Source organism: Pan paniscus, chromosome 8 (genome assembly GCF_029289425.2).
Source record: "Pan paniscus chromosome 8, NHGRI_mPanPan1-v2.0_pri, whole genome shotgun sequence".
NCBI lineage: Eukaryota > Metazoa > Chordata > Mammalia > Primates > Hominidae > Pan > Pan paniscus.
This window is the reverse complement of record NC_073257.2, coordinates 61,908,334-61,925,221: the sequence shown is the minus strand read 5'-3', so window position 1 is coordinate 61,925,221 and position 16,888 is coordinate 61,908,334. Positions and strand designations below refer to the sequence as shown.

Sequence of the window (16,888 nt, the reverse complement as noted above, 5' to 3'; positions counted from 1 at the left end):
ATGTTGCTGCCACTCCTTTCCTGTTCTCTTTGCCCTGGTGTATTTACGGCTTTCAAAAATCCCTTGCTGTTGTTTTTGGAGGGTTTCAGAGAGAGTGACAGTAACCCTGTGTGCAGTCCACCATGCGCGAAGAGTTTCTTCCACCAAGAGGAGGAGTTTACGACTTTCCCTTCACCCTGCCCCTGTCCTACTCCAGTCCAAACACCAGCTCTTCCTCCATATTAGGAAGGTTCTTAACCAGCAACTCTGCCTCTCAGCAAACATTCCCACCCCCAATTCCAACCAGTCCTTCTTCCACCCAGTCACCATAACACACTTTGTAACAGGGAAATCCAACATCTCCCCTGCCCCACTGTCCTTTGCAAGCTGTGCTCTGCTTTTCCTCGAATGGGTCTTATTCTCTTAAGGCTCTCAGTCTTTGCACGTGGTGCCCTTCTTGAGCCATCTTTCCCTTCTGTGTCTGGCTGACAAGCCTCTCTTCATCCTTTGTGGCTCACAGGAAGCACCACTTTCCCTGGGAATTCTTCCTGGCTTTCCCAAGCAGAGGAAACAGCTGGCTCCTCCATGTCCCCTGCTACTTTCTGAGGGCTCTTTTCACATGGGATTGGTGTTCACGTTGAAGGGCCTCTTCTCCCAACTACATGGTAACCTCCCTAAGGACAGGGCTTATGGACTTCATATTTTGTTTCCTAGCACCCAGCACCTTGCCTGGCATAAAGCATGAAGACCAAAAAAGAAAAAAAAAAAAAAACAAAACCCACTGAATACATGAGTGGGTGCTATGTTTTCCCCAAATAGAACAAACACTGAAGTATTTAGATGAATTAGGGACCTAGCAACTGAATTAGAGAGAAGTCTATGTTGGCTAGTTCTAAAATCCAGAAATGCATTGTTTCTCTTTTCAAGTATCTATAGTGAAGTTTGTTCAGCTCCTTCTCATAGATTATATGATCCTTCAAAGACTGTATTAGAATGACTTGCAATGCAGGTATTGATGAGCAGCCCAAGTCACTGCTTATTCTCTATTTTGCTATTGCAAACAATAGCTTTGCAGTGCCAGAAAATGAATTATTTCTTTAAGCTAGAGAAACATTTCCCTTGCAAGTTTGATTTCCCTATTAATTTTCAGCAAAGACTTTTTATTCACAGGTAGTATAAATGAATATACAGAGAATGAGAGGCAAAAGCAGCCCTAGGTGGGAACAGATACTGTTTTGCCTGAGATTGGGGAAGGTGTGTGACCCCCACCGCTTGCCAGGCTTGAGCCCCTTCCCCTCACAGTTGACTCCTCTTGTATTAACTGCAAGATGCTATACATATTAGGTGCTATTATTGTCATTATGGTTGTTTCAAAGGGTTTGAAAAGTGGTAACTTTTGTATTCTTATAAAATCCATGTCAAAAGCAGGAATGCTATGTTACTTAGGTTCTAAAACGAAGAAACAAGAGACCGAGTGGTGAAGCGGCCTTGCCAAGTCCCTGAGTAACAGGTGGCTGGGCCCTCACACAGGGTCTTATGCCGTGGTGCCCATTCTGGCAGGCCCCAGGCACAGCTCAAGTGCAGTGTTGTGAGGTGGTGCGACGTCACTCACCATGACTGTGTACGCAGTCTGGGCATGGATGGCATCCTTCAGGAGCAGAAGCTTCTCAGAAGCCTGTCAACAGAACACAGAGGCAGCGCGGGGTTTAAAAGGCTGCTTGGAGCCAAAGTGTCTGGTGGTCAGAGGGCCGAGCCCACTGCAACCCAGGGCAACCACAGCAGCCTCACTGGTTTCCTGTGGCCGTGGGGTGGGGTGGGACTTACTGGCACAGCAGCCTTGTGGTCAGTCATGGCTCTCACAAAAGCCAGTGCCTCTGGAGTGGCCGATCTGATGTTGTCCACGCGTCCCTCCTGGAATCGGCGGATGGACGCGCTCTCGTAGGTGGGCACCAGTCTTCGGTGGAGCCTGCGTGGGATGAAGGATGAATGGCACATGGTAATTTATTCTTGGGAAATCATAAACTCGGAAAGAAAAATTGCCTCAGCAAGCTTTATTTTCACAGCCCTGACTTGACTTGGCAGAATATTTCATTTTAATATTAATAGAATTCTAGAGGGAATTCCCAAAGATGACGCTGGGGAGTCTCCCACATGGAGAGCCATGTTTGCTTATATACACCCGGGGATGCTGCACTGACATAAAATAAAGAAGTGACGGGTAGCGCTTCAAAAAAAATTCCCAACCTGGTGGGAAACCTAGAGTTTTCTGTGAGACCTGAGTGTTTGATGAATAGCACAGAATGGAATAATTGTGTAATTAATCATTCCCACCTATGAGGGAATCCTGTTTTATTTAAACTGATTCAAGCATGACCTCCAGAGGGAGGCAGGGAGGGGCCTTAATGGTGGTAAGCGTAAACGGCTGTCCAGGCCCTCCCTTCCAGGGGCAGCTGGGCTTCTGACAGACCCATGGGCACCATGGCTGTGCCTCTCCTCCCTGATGACTGTGTCCTGAGCAGCAGTGGCCGCTTCCCCACCAGCCATGGGACTCCTCTGTCCTTATGCATGGTAACTGGGCCAGCGTCCCTGGGCTTGCACCCCTGGTGGGCACACTCCCTTTCTCACCACTTGGTAAAGTCCTTGATGTTGGGAGTGGGGGAGGAAAAAAGACACAGAGCTTGGAGAGAAGCAGTGACAGCCCAGTGTCACCCAGCAAGTCGTGGCCCCACATCTCAGCCCTCTCAGGATGTCTCTCCCTCACTGGCTGGGCTCCTGGAGGTTTGGGAAGGCCATGTCCAATTCTGCAGGGTGTGTGACACTGTCTTGCTTGGTGAGCAAGGGAATGACCTTCCTGTACACTCTGACATATTTCCCCAAGACTCTGGCAAGGAGCTCCTGTCCTGTCTCTATGGTCCCTGGAGGCAAACACCATCACTGCCCAGTCATTGACCAACCCGAATTCAGGCAGCCTCTAGGTTTCTGCTGAATCTGGGGGCAGATAAAAACAATTGTGATTATTACAGCTTAGAGCCTGAAGAATGCTGCTCATGGGAAGCAGATCCTCTTTGGCCATTCGATGAACCCAGGAGCCTCTGGCTATGTCCTTTCCTGGCCTTGTCCAGTGACAGCACAGCCCACAGGCAGGTGGAGGAGGGGTGCATTGTGCAGGCTGCACTGTCCCCCTCAGCTCTGGATCTGAAACTTGGAAGTGCTCATAGTAGAGAGGTCCCGAGCAGCTGGTCTTAGTGGCATCCCCAGTCGAGGCTCCGGCAGGATGCTGACCTCACGGCCTATCTCGGCCCCATGCCCTCTGAGTATCAGAAGGCACTGACCACCATTCCAAATGCCAGGCAGGTCCTGCAGCATCTCAGTACTGGTGAGGTTTCTGCCTCTTCAAGTCTCAGCAGCAAGCCCAGTCCTCATGTGGGATGACATCGGCCTTCCCCAAGGTGTCCCGACAGGACAGACACTCAAAGTGGCTGCACTCACTTCCTTGAGAATTACAGCCCCGCAGGGGACACTGGGCTGCTGTGTCTGCATGGGTGCTGCCTGTTCATTAGTGAGAATGCCTTGCCCTAGCTTTACTGCAGGGTAACGTTATGCCCTTCATGGAAGTTGCAAACTGAAAGCAGGTTGGAGGGCAGAGCTTTACCGTTCATAGCAGGCAGTTGATGAGCCGCTGCTTCTGCAGCCCTGGAACTGTCAGGAGCTGGCCCCATCTCCAGGAAGATCTATTTCACATTTTGGTTTCTTCGCCTCCTGTAAGGCTAATTGACCTCTCCCCCTGCCTTCACTCCTGATTTCCCTACTATTCACCCCTTCCCCGACACACAGCTACCTGGGCCCCCAGGTCTAAATCCCAGACCTGGCCGGACCACTTCTGGCTAAACCTCCCGTCTGTGATTCAGTCTCTGGCACCTACTCTGTGCCAGGTATGGTGTGGGTGCTAGGGACTCAGAGGCATGCGAGATGCCCAGAATGTCAGGGTTGCGGGGATAGTCTAGAAAACAAAGCCAGCAAACCTGCAAACAAGATAATTCACATGAGTAACAATTGCCTGAAAGAAAAAGAAAATTCAATGTGGTATGACACAGAATGGGTGGCAAGGGGGCCACAGGGGGCTGCATTAGATAAGGGGGTGGGGAAAGGCTTCGAGGGATGGAAACTGGGCTGGAAAGGGCTGGTGCGTGTGGAGGGTGGTGACCCTGAGCCCACACGCACACCTTCCGTGGGTGGCAGAGGCACAGCCAGGGCAAAGGTCAGGAGGCAGGAGAGAGCTGGGGGTGTGGGAGGGCCTCAGGTGGGGCCAGTCCACAGGGGGCACTTCTAAGCCTGGCTTTTGTTCTAAGCCTGGTGTGAAGGCACTGGGAAGTTTCATGTGGAAAGTAATCTAGTCTGATTTGCATATTTCAAAGTTCACTCTTCATGAAGACAGGATTACCAGGGGCAACACTGGAAGCAGTGACCCTAGGGAAGTGCTGCCGTTGGCTAAGCATGAGCTGATGGTGGCCTGGGAGGGGCCAATGGCAGTGGAGGTGGAGGGCAGGTGAGAGACATTTGGAGGAGAACGGATATGGCAGTGTGCGGGGATACGAGAAAGGGCAGAATCAAGGATGAGTCCAAAATCTTTGTCTTGATCAGCTGGGGGAGCTGCTGGTTCCATTTCCTTAGCAAGATTGGGAAGACTGGGGAGGAACAGGTTGCAGCAATAGGGCTTGGGTGAGGTGGGGGAAGTTGGGATGGAGAGCAGCCCCCCAACCCCAACCATGGTCCTCATCCCCTCCTGGCTCTTCTCAGCTCTACACTCCAGTCCTTTGGAGCTCCGTGCCCCTGTGCCATCACCCAGGCAGTTCCCTGAGGTTGGATTTGTAACCCAGTTCAGTCTGCTCCTCCTTCATGCAGCCTCAGTCCCTCTCCAGTCTTCCAGGCCCACAGAAGGCTGTCCCTCCCTCCAGGATGCTTCTAGACCCTAGATCCTACAGCACTGTGTCCGTCAGCCCTCCAGGGTACAGACTCACTCCACCTTCACTCACCTGTAGAAGGCCAGCTGGAGGGCCACCTGGATGAAGGCATCAGGGCTGCATTTCTGCTTCTTAATGAATGTTTTCCCATAGTTGTCAAACTTATAGACAATGAAGTCAAGGTTCTTTACTATTCTGAGGAAGAAAAAGAAAAGATGTTTTTATTGCATGCAAAACAGTATGCATGCATCTGGGGTTTCCCCGGGCTTCTAGAGCCTGGTCTGTGTCCTAGCGTTCTGGAAGGTGCGGACGTAGTCCCTGCCCTTCAGGAGTGCACTGAGGTGTCAGAGACATGCCTTGACCTATGAAAGTGTCAGAAGACAAACCAGGCCAGGACTACTATGACCCAAGGTGAGCTCAGCTGAGTGGAGTGTCGGCCCTGCTCTGGAGAGTGGGTGGGGAGGTGGGCCTGGCTGTGTTAGTGAGGCAGGGATTCACTGTGACACAGGTGACATGCCCGGGATTTTGTAATTCACTGTCGGAGTAACAGGAACATTTTCCAAGTCTGCACTGAGACTCTGGAGCACTGGCTGACCCTCATATTGAACAATCTCCTCCTCCATCAGGAGTCTGGGGTCTGGGCTGACTGCCCACTGGAGCAGTGTCTGGCAAGGTCTATGTGCCTCCCCACTGGAGAGCGCATAGCCTGAGTGGGAACACCGAGCCCACACGCACACCTTCCGTCGGGACTCCATGCTCCCTGCCTGCCTCTCCTTGAAGTATTCCTCCTGCTCACAGCAGCTCAGCTCTCGGTGGGGCCAGGTGCTAGGAACACAGGGGGACTTGGAGGAGACCCAGTTCCCATGAGTACTCGCCCCTCAGACCTACCTGTTGACAGAGTCTGGGACAGACTGAGCTCACTATCACCACAGCCACCTGGAAACCTCTCCCCCAAGCTGTGCCCACTCGGGCCTCACCCACTTGTATGGGCCCCTCAGGACCCCCAGGAAGAAGCCTCCTGCTTCCCCATCCATGGGCCTTTCCTGGCTCTCCTCAGCCTCTGGAGGGTGGAGCTGGGGGCCTTGGGGAACGTGGGGTCTGCTCAGGTCCCTGGAAGTGAGTGGACTCCTTCACCCGCTGAGGACTCAGCAGCCCACCAGCTCACTGCCTTGGCCCCTGACTTAGCTCCTGAACAACCCTGCAAAGCTGAGATGTGAGCACCACTTTATAGAACACCTGAGGCCCCTCCATGCCCACTGAAGCCAGGCACCCTCTCCAGCAGCTCCCAGTGGATGGGTCCTTCCCGCTCTTCAGCTTCCCAGCCTGGCCACACTCTGTCCTGCTCACATGTGCCCTTCCCACAGCCTCCTCAGGGGCGTCCCCATACCCCCTGCACAGAACCCTCCAGTGGCAGGGCAGGCTCTAGGCCCATAACAGGACAGTGACACTCATCACAGTGTGGCCCAACTTCCTTTTTGTGGCCCAGCTCTGGCCATTCTCTCACTTGCTGGTCTCCAAACCAGCCTTCATCATTATGAACTTGTACAAGCTTGAAGAAGCTGCCTTTCTGCCTCTTCTCCATCTGCTTGCACCATGAACTCCTATCCATCCTTCAAGGCCCGTCTCTACAAGGCCCTCACTCACAGTCCTGACAGAGTTCAGCTTGTATATTTTTGTGGGTTCAGGTCAGCATGGCTGTTTCTGCTTTTGGCATTAATCTTACTGTATCACACGTTTTGGCCTGGGAGTCTACTTATTCCACTCAAATATGGAGTGCAGGTCCCATGGTACTTAACTTTCTGTGTTCTCAGAGCCTTACCACAGGCCGGGTGCACACCAGAGCTCTGCACATGTTTGATGAATGAATGAGCAAACCAGTGAATGAATGCATTCGTGCTTGCTTACTGAATGGGAGAATCAACAGCTACAGTGCAGACATGGTTGCCAGGATGTGGCTGCCACCACTGCTTGCTGCTGCCCCAGGCCCTCCTGCCTGGGTCCCGTTAGGGCCTGAACGGCCCCCTCCCCTTGGGGAAAAAGGCCCCTTTGTCAAGTTGCACTGTACATTCAAGCAAATTGAAATAGCTTGAATTCAAATGACCTATTCAAACCAGTTGTTTATTACTCCCCCCTAAAGCAGGGGATGATTTCCCGGCCTTGACTCTGCTCAGTCAGGTGAAACTGAAAAAAAAAAAAAAAAATAGCCCTGCGTTTGCATTTTAGGGAAATGATGGATACTTCAGCAAGGTTATTTCCCCAGAGTTATATCTCTCCTTTAGTTTGACTACATTTCCATGAGGGATGGGGACGAGGTGGAGCCCAAGGAGAGGCAGAGGAGCTGGGGTCTTTGGAAACTTCCAGGGAGCCTTGGGAGCTAGTAGGCAAGGGCGGGGTGGTCCCTAGGGGACCCCTCAAAGGAGACTTCGGTTATCCTTACCGTTGAAGTTTTTCTGCCGAGGAGGCTAAGTGGCCTTGAATTTCCGGGGAGCATTTCCACCGCAGCCTCCGGGGGGCGGGGAGCTCGCTGACGGAGTCTGCTCGGATCAGCTTCCTGCTGCTCTGCGTCCTGTGGGCACAGAGGCAACCTCCTGAGGCTCTGCGGCCAGAGAGCTGTGGAAGGCATCTCTTCTTTGCTCTGTGCAATCATCTTAGCTGTCAGTGTTTGCGGCCATGGAGTTTCAGGGGGTACGAGCTGCCCCTGAACCACCGTGCAGATGAATAAACTGAGGCTCAGAGAGGCCACCAAAATCATTAAGTGGCAGGGCCAGGGTTCCATCCAGTTCCGCCTGACTCCAAAACCCATTATTTCTTTTCATTGTTTTCCTATTAGACCATGTTACACCCTTACAGAAGACTTGGAGAGAAATTTAAGAGCAAGCTGTGTTGTTCTCTTCTACAAGGTTTGTGCCTACTAGGCTTGGTTTAGGTTTCAGTAACCCTGAGTTTCATGGAAGAAATTGAAGACTTGGATGCAGGGAGACGATTCTAGGAGAGAATGGGTAAAATTGGGAATGGAGGAAGGAATACCATGTGTTTAAGGCACAGAGGAACCCTGCTGGGGAGCTAAGGAGGGACCCAGCCTTGGGATTTGGAAGCAGTGAGACTCAGAGAACTCCCCCTGTGCTGGGGCAGCCGTGGGCCTGGCCCTGACTCAGGATAAGCAATAGGTATCGATGTAGGCTTCCCCTCTCTCAAGGCAGAGGTTCCTGAGAATTCCTTGCCATGCTTCTCCCTGACTGCCATAAATCTGCTGCCTCCTATCCATGGCCCGTGAAGCACATGATGTTGCATACAAAGCTGGGTTTCAAATTCATCGTGTGTGTGTGTGTGTGTGTGTGTATAGTACACATTTTTTTCAAATTCATCTTTTGTTAAGACGCTTTCCAGACTGACACAGCCCCCAGCGGCCACCCACATTTTTTGGGGCCCAGCATGGCAGCCCTGGGATCCAGACTCACATGTGCTTGAGCAGATGCTCAGTGCACTGCACCAGGACGATGCCATCGAATGGGGAGTGTTCGCACACCACACCGCAGGTGCCGTCTCGGCCCACCACAAACTGCAACAGGAAAGAGGGAGTGGGCGATCATGGGAGAGTCAGCATTGCAAGGCAGCCCCTTGGCCCCAGGTTAGGCCCCTGGCTTCTCAGGGCACCTCTTCTCCAGGGACACCAGAGCACATTATTTCCTGAAGAGAACACTGCATGTGATTGCAGTGGCCTGAGAATATGAGAATCCAAGACTACTCTGCACTCACGACCTCTTTCCCGTAAAAGCTGTGGGCAGTGAAGGTGGAGCCCCAAGTTTCCGGACTGAGCAGTCCAGGGATTTCTGAGGAGTTCATCCTCAGGACGAGTCTGCCCAGCTGCCCTTGGGGCCTGGGTGAGGCCCTTCAGCCCTGTTTCCTGTCATAGCTCACATCGGGGTCTCCTCCCAGTCTCTTGCCTTGTGTGCCAGAGGCTGGATCTTTACTCCCACTCTACAAAGAAACTCACTTCCCACAGAGCTTCTCCCCAAACTCACCCTTTGCAGGCCCTCCCCTCCCGCCCCCAGTGTCCCCTGCCTTGCTGTCCTGAGACCAGTTTTCCATCATCTTGAATTCAGGTCCATGAAGCCCTGCTGGCTTCTCTGGTTCGCCTGATAATCTGCCCTGCTGATGAAAAGAACCTGGAGGTCAGCATAGACTAACCCATGAGAGGTGGTGGAGAGGGCTGCACCCACCCCCCACATTAGTACTTATCTGTGCCTGTCACTAAAAGGAAGGAAGGAAGGAAGGAAGGAAGGAAGGAAGGAAGGAAGGAAGGAAGGAAGGAAGGAAAGCGGTGTCTTTTAAAAACTGCTACCAAGGCTGAGTTCCAGATTCTGTGCATGTATTATATCGGTTCACCCCCACAGCTGCTCCATGAAAGATGGTAAGCCATTAGCACCACTGTAGAGGCTAAAACAGCTGGCCCAGTAGCTGGAAAGCGCATCAGAAATAACAGAATCAATATGCAAACCAATAAAAAGGAAAACCTGCAGAATGTAGGGACAGAGAGAAAGGAAAACGAGGTGTTGTCTAGATATGCTTATCAATGTGAGCTTTGCTAACCCAAAGTAGAGAGATGTTTTGTTTGTGCCTGCTGTTTTATACTACATGGCATATCATATAAAAGTGTAGTGACTTTAAAATAAACAAGACTAGGTTCAGGATTGGCATGTTGGGGGAATAAAAGGAGGATGGCAGAATGGGAATGAATGGTTTGACCTTGACTTCATCCCGTCTGCATGGGTATTTTTCTCTAGGTCAAAGTAAATTTCTTGCTTCTAGGCTGATGTCATGTAAATGAACATATATGAATTATTTTATCTCATCTTACAGACTTTCTTCCATGGAGATGCTGGGCTGTTCTACTTCTCAGGGATTGAGGGAGGTATGTTGAAATCGCCAGGCCACGGGGGTGGACATCCAAAAAGCTGACAGCTCTGGGCATCAGAAATTATTATTTCAGCATGCATTAAGGATTTGTTCAGTGGGGCTGTTATACTCTCCTACTCCTGGCACACCTCCACCTCACAGGTGTGATGGGTGATGGGAAATGGGCCCCAGGTCTGGCCCAGACCTTCCTGGCACAGGCTGCAGGAAGGTTAGGGAGTTTGAGTTGGGTTCGGCCACTGGCTCCTGAGAAGAGTTCTGGCTGGTCCAGAGATTGACATCAACAGCACATCTCAGACCCCTCCAGCTCTCCTGACCCCTCAGACCCAGCCTCTTAGGCAGCAGAAACCAGTGAGTGCGCCTGCCAGACACAAGCACGTGCGGGCCTGGGCACCAGGCTGTGCCCGCTTGCCTACTCACTCTCTCGCTGGGGGCATGGCTGTGCTCTTGCAGGGCCACCTGGACAGCTTACCTGCAGGGACTTGTCGTACCAGCGATTGGCCCCGTTCTTGCTGTAGCCTCCGCCATGAAGGAGCTGGAGTGCCCTGTGGGTGTCGCTGAGCTCCACGCCTCCTGGCGCGTCCAGGCATACAACGCAGATGCAGCGCTCAATCATGTCCAGCGAGTCCCGGTTGGTGGAGTCTGCAGGGGAGGCAGGCACGGCCCTAGCACCTGTCCCGCTCCAGGCCAGTCTTCTCTCCTCAGAGCCCCACACAGGGCAGGGCAGCCCTGTCTTCTGGGATCACAACAAGACCCAGGTCTTGAGCCAGCCCTGACCCCCCACCTTGCCCCACTGTGGGTGGGCAGTGAAGTCAGCCAGAGTGTCCTGAGCCTCTGTCCTACCCCAGGATCCCAGCTCATTCACACGGTCCCTGCAGGAGCCCTGCTCTCCAGCTGTGACCAGCTCTCCTCCAGATGTGTGGGCTATTGGTCATGCATGCCAAGATGAAGCGGGATGCTTAGACCCTCAGGTCAGCCCACATCAGTGGAAGGGCCCTTAATCCCCCACCCAACAGCACCCTCCACTGGGGCTCCTGTGAGCCACATCTGTGTGTAGGCATGCTTGTTTGTGCTGAACTATGACTTTCAGACATCTAAACTGCAATTTCAAAATTGTTGTTGCAATTTCAAAATTAGGCGATTTCACATTAAAACCTGAAGGAAGTGTATTGCTCACCTCCCTGCCCCCAAGCTGTTGGTTCAGAGGCAGAGCTGCAGGCAGAAGGGCCAGGCTGCCTTGAACCCACATCTGGATGAGCTTGTAGGGGCAGTTTTGGACTCATGGATCCAAAGGAGCTCCAAGCCTGGCCCACAGCTGGCTTTTGTGTTAGCCTCTACCAATTCCCAGGCTCCTCTAGACATTCTTCTACAGTAAGCAGGTCTCAAAAGGGAATCCCCCTCCCTGGTGGCACTGGAAGAGTACAGACAAGGATGGCTCTTCAGGAGCGGGAGTCAGGCACAGAGCACGTGATTTCACCAAGGACACATGCGTTCCTCCCAGAGAGCACCAGAAGCTGCCCTCCCTGGCAGCTTCCTCCACAGGGCACAGGGAGGTTCACCAAGCCCACCCGGCAGGACCTGTTGGGGGCCAGGCCTGCTCCCGCTGCATGTTCCCATTTCTTCCAAACAGGAGTCTTTTGTGCTGACGATGTTCTCTCCACTGCTCGGTACTGGGTGTGGGGGTACACAGCCTGCCTCTTGGTTTAAAGTTCACCAAAATTTAAAAAGTCCACCCAAAGTTTAACATTTTGGTTTAAAATTCCAAGGAGTCACTTCAAGACCCAATGGTGAGGGCTGCATATCACCAGGGGAGCCTGACTTTGGGGGCTGGATGCTGGGACAGGATGAGGCACCCAGGGCAGAGGTGAGAGTGCTCTGTGTGTGGGAAGATGGGTGCATGGCATTTGCAGGGAAAGGTTCATTACATGGTAGAGACTCCTAGTTGCACACCACATGTCCTTTCTTTCCTTGCTTGTAGAACCCCTGGTTTTTAGCTTGGTACATGGATAACAAACTAGAGCTGTACTTCCCAGCCTCCCTTACAGCTAGGGGTAACCAGGTGTCTAAATTCTATGAGCAAGATCTCAAAAAACTACACCACAGCTTCCGGGGAACCTCCTCAAAGATAACTAGCATGTGCTCTTTGTCCTGCTTCCCACCTTCCTCCATCCTGCTGCCTGGATCACAGATATGATGGTGGGAGCTCTTGCCTGCGTTTTGCCTTCCTTGGGCATGTGGACAGCTCCCCTTCCCAGGGTGGTTAGTAAATCTTTAAGACCATCCCCTAGGTCTTCTCAATGCCTGCTGTGTACACAGATGCTAACTGCACTGGTCTTCGCTCTGCCCGGGTGAATTCTCCAAGTTCACAAGGAGTGTCCACAGATGCCCTTGCCTGAAAGGAGTCTCCAGTCCCCATGCATCCCCTTTCTCTCACTTTTTGCAAATCCTGGGGAAGGAGATGTCTCCCACAGCAGACCTTCTACTCTGGGAAGCCAGCCTAGCCTTGGGACATCCTCTCTTCCCTCCTGTTGAGGATGAGGCTTTGGGAGCCCTGTGCTTTCAGAACCCCCCCTGGTCCCTATGAGGGCAGGATGCCTCCTCACTCTCTGCATGGCCTCTTGGGCTTCCCTGCCTCAGTCTGATCAGCATCAAGGATCCGGCCATGCCCTGAGGATCTAAGCATAAATGAGAGCCAGCCCAGGCCCTGGGGAAACTCCCCTTCTTGTAAGCTCCTTAAGGAGGTGCAGTCACCACATTACCCTCTTAGAACTTGAAACAGCTTCTACCGCCCACAAGGGAGAATCCAAATTTCTAAACATGGCAACATGGGCTCCATGGCCACCTCCTTCCCACCCTAGATCCCTGCGTGGACCTCACAGACAACCTCCTGCCCCTCCCTGATCCTGTGGACATCCCATCTCCTCATCATCATGCAGGCTGTGCCCAGGACAAGGCCCTTCTCCTCCTCTGTCTATGACAGCCCTCCCTGAGCTCCCTCATCCTCTGGCAGTACCAGCCCTGCCCTGGAGGACTCCTAACACCCAGAGCACATGGCCTCCACAGCTTGCTCAGTGCAGATGTGGAATTGCACTCTTGTCAGGCCAGCCTCGCACAGCACCTGAGCCCAGAGGTGCCCCCCAATCCCTGACCACCATCCCCTGCTGCACAGCACATGACCCCACTGCCATTCCCAGACCACCGTGCTTTGGACAGTCAGCACTTGTAGCCCCTGGACCCCTGGTCTGGTCCCCTCCCCCATATCAGCACTCACTGAGGGTGGGTCCTGGGCCTCCTGAACAAGGCAAGCACAGTCCATGCTGGGTAATGGACTTTAGTGTGCTTCCCTTGGCCTGGGCAAGGTAGAGCTGGGATCTGTGGACCCAGTTCAGACAGGGGGCCTGGAGGTGTCCAGCTGGCTAATGGGAAAGGGAAAGGCCATGTCCTTATGAAGGGCAAAACCCAACTACTTTTGAGGCTTTGAGCTTCATGAGTTGATGGGGGAGTGGGGGTAGGGTGAGGCTGGGACAAGGTAGGGCTTCTTCCCCCCTGCAAGGCTCCCTGCTCTGCCCTTCTCCCCTCCTTAGGCATCTCTGCAGATGGCCATAGTGCTTGCCCTGCACTATGTGCTGTGCTAGCGGTCCCTGCAGGCTCAGGCTAGCCAGTGCCTTCAGAGCCCTGGGGAGGCCTTGGCCAGGTCTGGGTCAGGTTCAGATCAGCAAAGAAGAAGGGAGAGGCATGCCAGGAGGTGTATAGTAGTGCAGGGTGGTGGGTGGAGGGTGGGACAGTGGTTTGGATGGCCGGAGAGCAGATCCCCAGGCTTGTAAGCAGAGCTTGTGAGTGATCGGCTTGACCTCCAGCTTATGGGTGAGGGCATGCAGGATTTAGGTGGGGCTGGAAGAACATAATGATGTGATGCTATTAGCTAACCTTTGTTGAGCACCTACCATGTGCCAAATATCAATCTAAACATGCATATTGATGCATATAAGATAGGTATCATTGTCATGCCTCATTTACAGGTCAGGACCAGAGAAACCAAATATCTTGACCTTAGGCCATTTACAAGGTTTCTCTTGTAAACACGGATGATAATAATCATCCACTAAGTCGAGGGAGCTGGGTTTGATCTCAGGCATCCAACCCCAGTGCTCAGGTTCATCAACAAGGGCTATGAATGCCCAGCTCAGTCATGTGACTTCAGCCAGCAACAACAGGGAGTGCTGAAGGATCATGGAAGAGCTCAGTGTGGTCAGAGCAGAGTCTAGGATACCTGGCAGCTTGGGAAAGGCATGGGCCTGAAGGCCAGCCAAGCTGGGGCCATAGGCAGCTTGAATGCTGTACACCTCATTCCTGTTGGCCATACCTCAGGGTGAACTCTGAGAGCCCTGGCTTAGTAGCTGCCTTCACTAAGGGCTCCTTAAAAACAGCCCCAAAGCCAGTGTGGAGTGGGCAGACTGCAGCTCCTGAGGCAGCCCACAGCATGCCTGCTCAGTCAGGAGGCTGAGAGCAGGCCTTGATGCAGGCTCGAGGCAGGAGAGTGGAGGCCTGGCACACTCCTTTTTAACTGGGCAATGCAAGGCTGGCAGCAGGAAAGAATGGCTCCCTGGGCATCACTGCCCTCGTCACCTCCAGGCAGGGGAGGCAGATTGTGAGGAGGCACTGAGGCCTTGCCATCATGTGCAGGCTCTGCAGGGCCCAGGAGCCCAGCGCTGCCCAACAGGAACCAGGTCCTGGCTCATTAGACAGGGTAAAATGGGAGCAGGACAACAGAGCGGGGAGCCAGGTGGCCTTGCAAATGAACTCCCTGCATATAAGTAGCTGATCAGTCAAATGCTGACAAGTTTATCATGTAAGGCAGAAAATGAGCACTACACCCAAGCTCATCCACCATGACTGTGGCCCAAATGTAATGGAAACACGGGACAGCGGGCTGAAGGCGCACGGCAGGAGCCGTTTGTCTTGTGGCATCCTCATCAAGCACATCGAGGCTCCTTTAAAGTGGCGAATCAATCTTCCTCAAGGAGCTCGGCGTAATAGTGAGAGGTGGGGATTGAGTAATAGGAGGAGCCTGCTCTGACACCCATGCCCAAGGAGGAAGCTGACAGCTTTGGTAGTGTGGAAATTCCAGAGGCCAGGAGGCCTCGGGGAGCCCTGAGGCTGGCATTAGAGGTTGGAAGCTTACAGGCTGAGACTCTGGTGAGCACAGACAAAATAGCACCTGGTACCTCTCTCTGTGCAGGGCTGCAAGACTCAGGAGATGTTCTTTAATGTGCACTACTGTGCACAAGTACCCCTGGACATATACCACCCTCTTTGGGACACTTGCCTTTGCTTGCTCTGATCTATTCCCTGAGAAGTTAGCACAAGTCAGATTTCTATGCCATGCCCATCCCCCTTCTCACAGTCCAGGAGATGGATGAACTGGGCTCTTTCTCAGGGGCTTAGACCTTCTTAACCTTTCCCAATCCTATCTCAGCATCTTTCCTCGCATGATGAAGGAGTACTTTTTTCTTTTGGGAGGTAAATCTGCCATCGCACATCTCATATTCTTCCCGACTCTCTGGCCTAGGGGGTGATCTTTATGCTGTCAGTCCTCAGAGACTATGAGAATTCAAACAAAAGTATTTCTCACTCTTGCAAAACAGAACTGCTTTGACTTGAGTTACATCAGGCACCTTTAAAGAGCTCTGGATAGAGGGTCTTCCGATTCCAGGAACATATACTTTTCCCCATTCCTCCTGCTAAAAACTTGGACATTTTATTCAAAACAAAAGTAAGAAGACTGAAAGATGGCGAGAGGAAGGCAGACCAGCCAGGGACCTCAGGACCCAAGGAACATCATAGCAGCAGATTCTTTGGGTATTACGGACTGAATTGTGTCCCCTGAAAAGTCATACATTGAAGCTTCAGCTCTCAGTGTGACTCTATTTGGAGGGAGGGCCTTTACAGAGATAAAGTTAAATAAGGTCTTAATCCAATAGAACTGGTGTCCTCATAAGAAGAGGAAGAGATACCAAGCATGTGTGCACAGAGAGAAGGCCATGTGAGGACACAGTGAGAAGGTGGCTTGTAGTTGCCTACCCTGTGACACCTTCATCTTGGACTTCCAGCCTCCAAAACTGTGAGGAATAAATGTCTGTTGTTTAAGCCACCACTCTGTGGTATTGTTATGCCAGCTCTACAGACTAATACACTGTGGGGTTGTTTTGGTTTGTTTTTTACCTGAAACATCCAATTTGCAGTTGAAGAACCCAGCAACGTAAAAACACAAGTGGGTATAGTTAAAAAACAAACAAACAAACAAACAAACAAAACAATCAACAAAAGCCTGCTCTCTCTAGTCGAAGGATCAGAATAGCAAGACATAAAACTTTTAGGTAATAAGCGTTCTACTTCAGCCAAACACCACAGAGAAAAACCGTGTCATCCCTCCCTCCCCCAGCACCCTCGCCAGCAAAGGCCAAGTGGAGAGCCCAGATGTCTACCATCACCAGTCAGTAATGAGGCATCTCAGCTTCTGGGGTATCAAAGAAGGCACGGTCTCAGATGGAAGCTGGGAATTCTATCTCCATTGAGCAATAACCAGCCCTCCGTCCTTTTCCCCACACAGCATTAATAGAGACCGTGTAGGGAGCTTGAACTTCCACCCCCCAACCCTGCAGTAATAAGGAGTCCCCTCCCACAGGGTGTCAACAGAGACCCAGTGAAGTGCCTGTGCTTCCACCTCCACCTCGTTATAACCTCCCCCATTCTCTTGCTGGACCAGTGTCAGAGGAAGCCAGTTAAAACAAGCTTAAATAAGATCCCAAGTCTTATAACACAATATATCCAAGTTTCAACAGAAAATCACTCATTCTACCAAGAATTAGGAAAATCTCAGTTTGAACACGGGAGGCGGAGGCTGCATTGAGCCGACATCACACCACTGTACTCCAGCCTGGGCAACAGAGTGAGACTCTGTCTCAAATAAATAAATAAATAAATAAAATTAAAATAAAATAAATAAAAAGCAGTAATCATAAAAAAGCCTCAAC

At 52.0% G+C, this 16,888-nt stretch overlaps 1 protein-coding gene across 1 annotated transcript in view; it reads right to left on the bottom strand.

Annotated features, from left to right (window-relative positions):
* The window catches only part of CHAT (choline O-acetyltransferase), a 53,497-nt gene that overhangs the window by 10,784 nt on the left and 25,825 nt on the right, over window positions 1–16,888 (bottom strand). The window contains exons 8-13 of the mRNA XM_003809022.3: window positions 10,327–10,496; window positions 8,399–8,499; window positions 7,378–7,506; window positions 5,013–5,135; window positions 1,804–1,945; window positions 1,592–1,654 (exon numbers count right to left, since the gene is read on the bottom strand). Coding sequence (XP_003809070.2) covers window positions 1,592–1,654; window positions 1,804–1,945; window positions 5,013–5,135; window positions 7,378–7,506; window positions 8,399–8,499; window positions 10,327–10,496 — 728 coding nt within the window. The remainder of the gene's footprint in view (window positions 1–1,591; window positions 1,655–1,803; window positions 1,946–5,012; window positions 5,136–7,377; window positions 7,507–8,398; window positions 8,500–10,326; window positions 10,497–16,888) is intronic.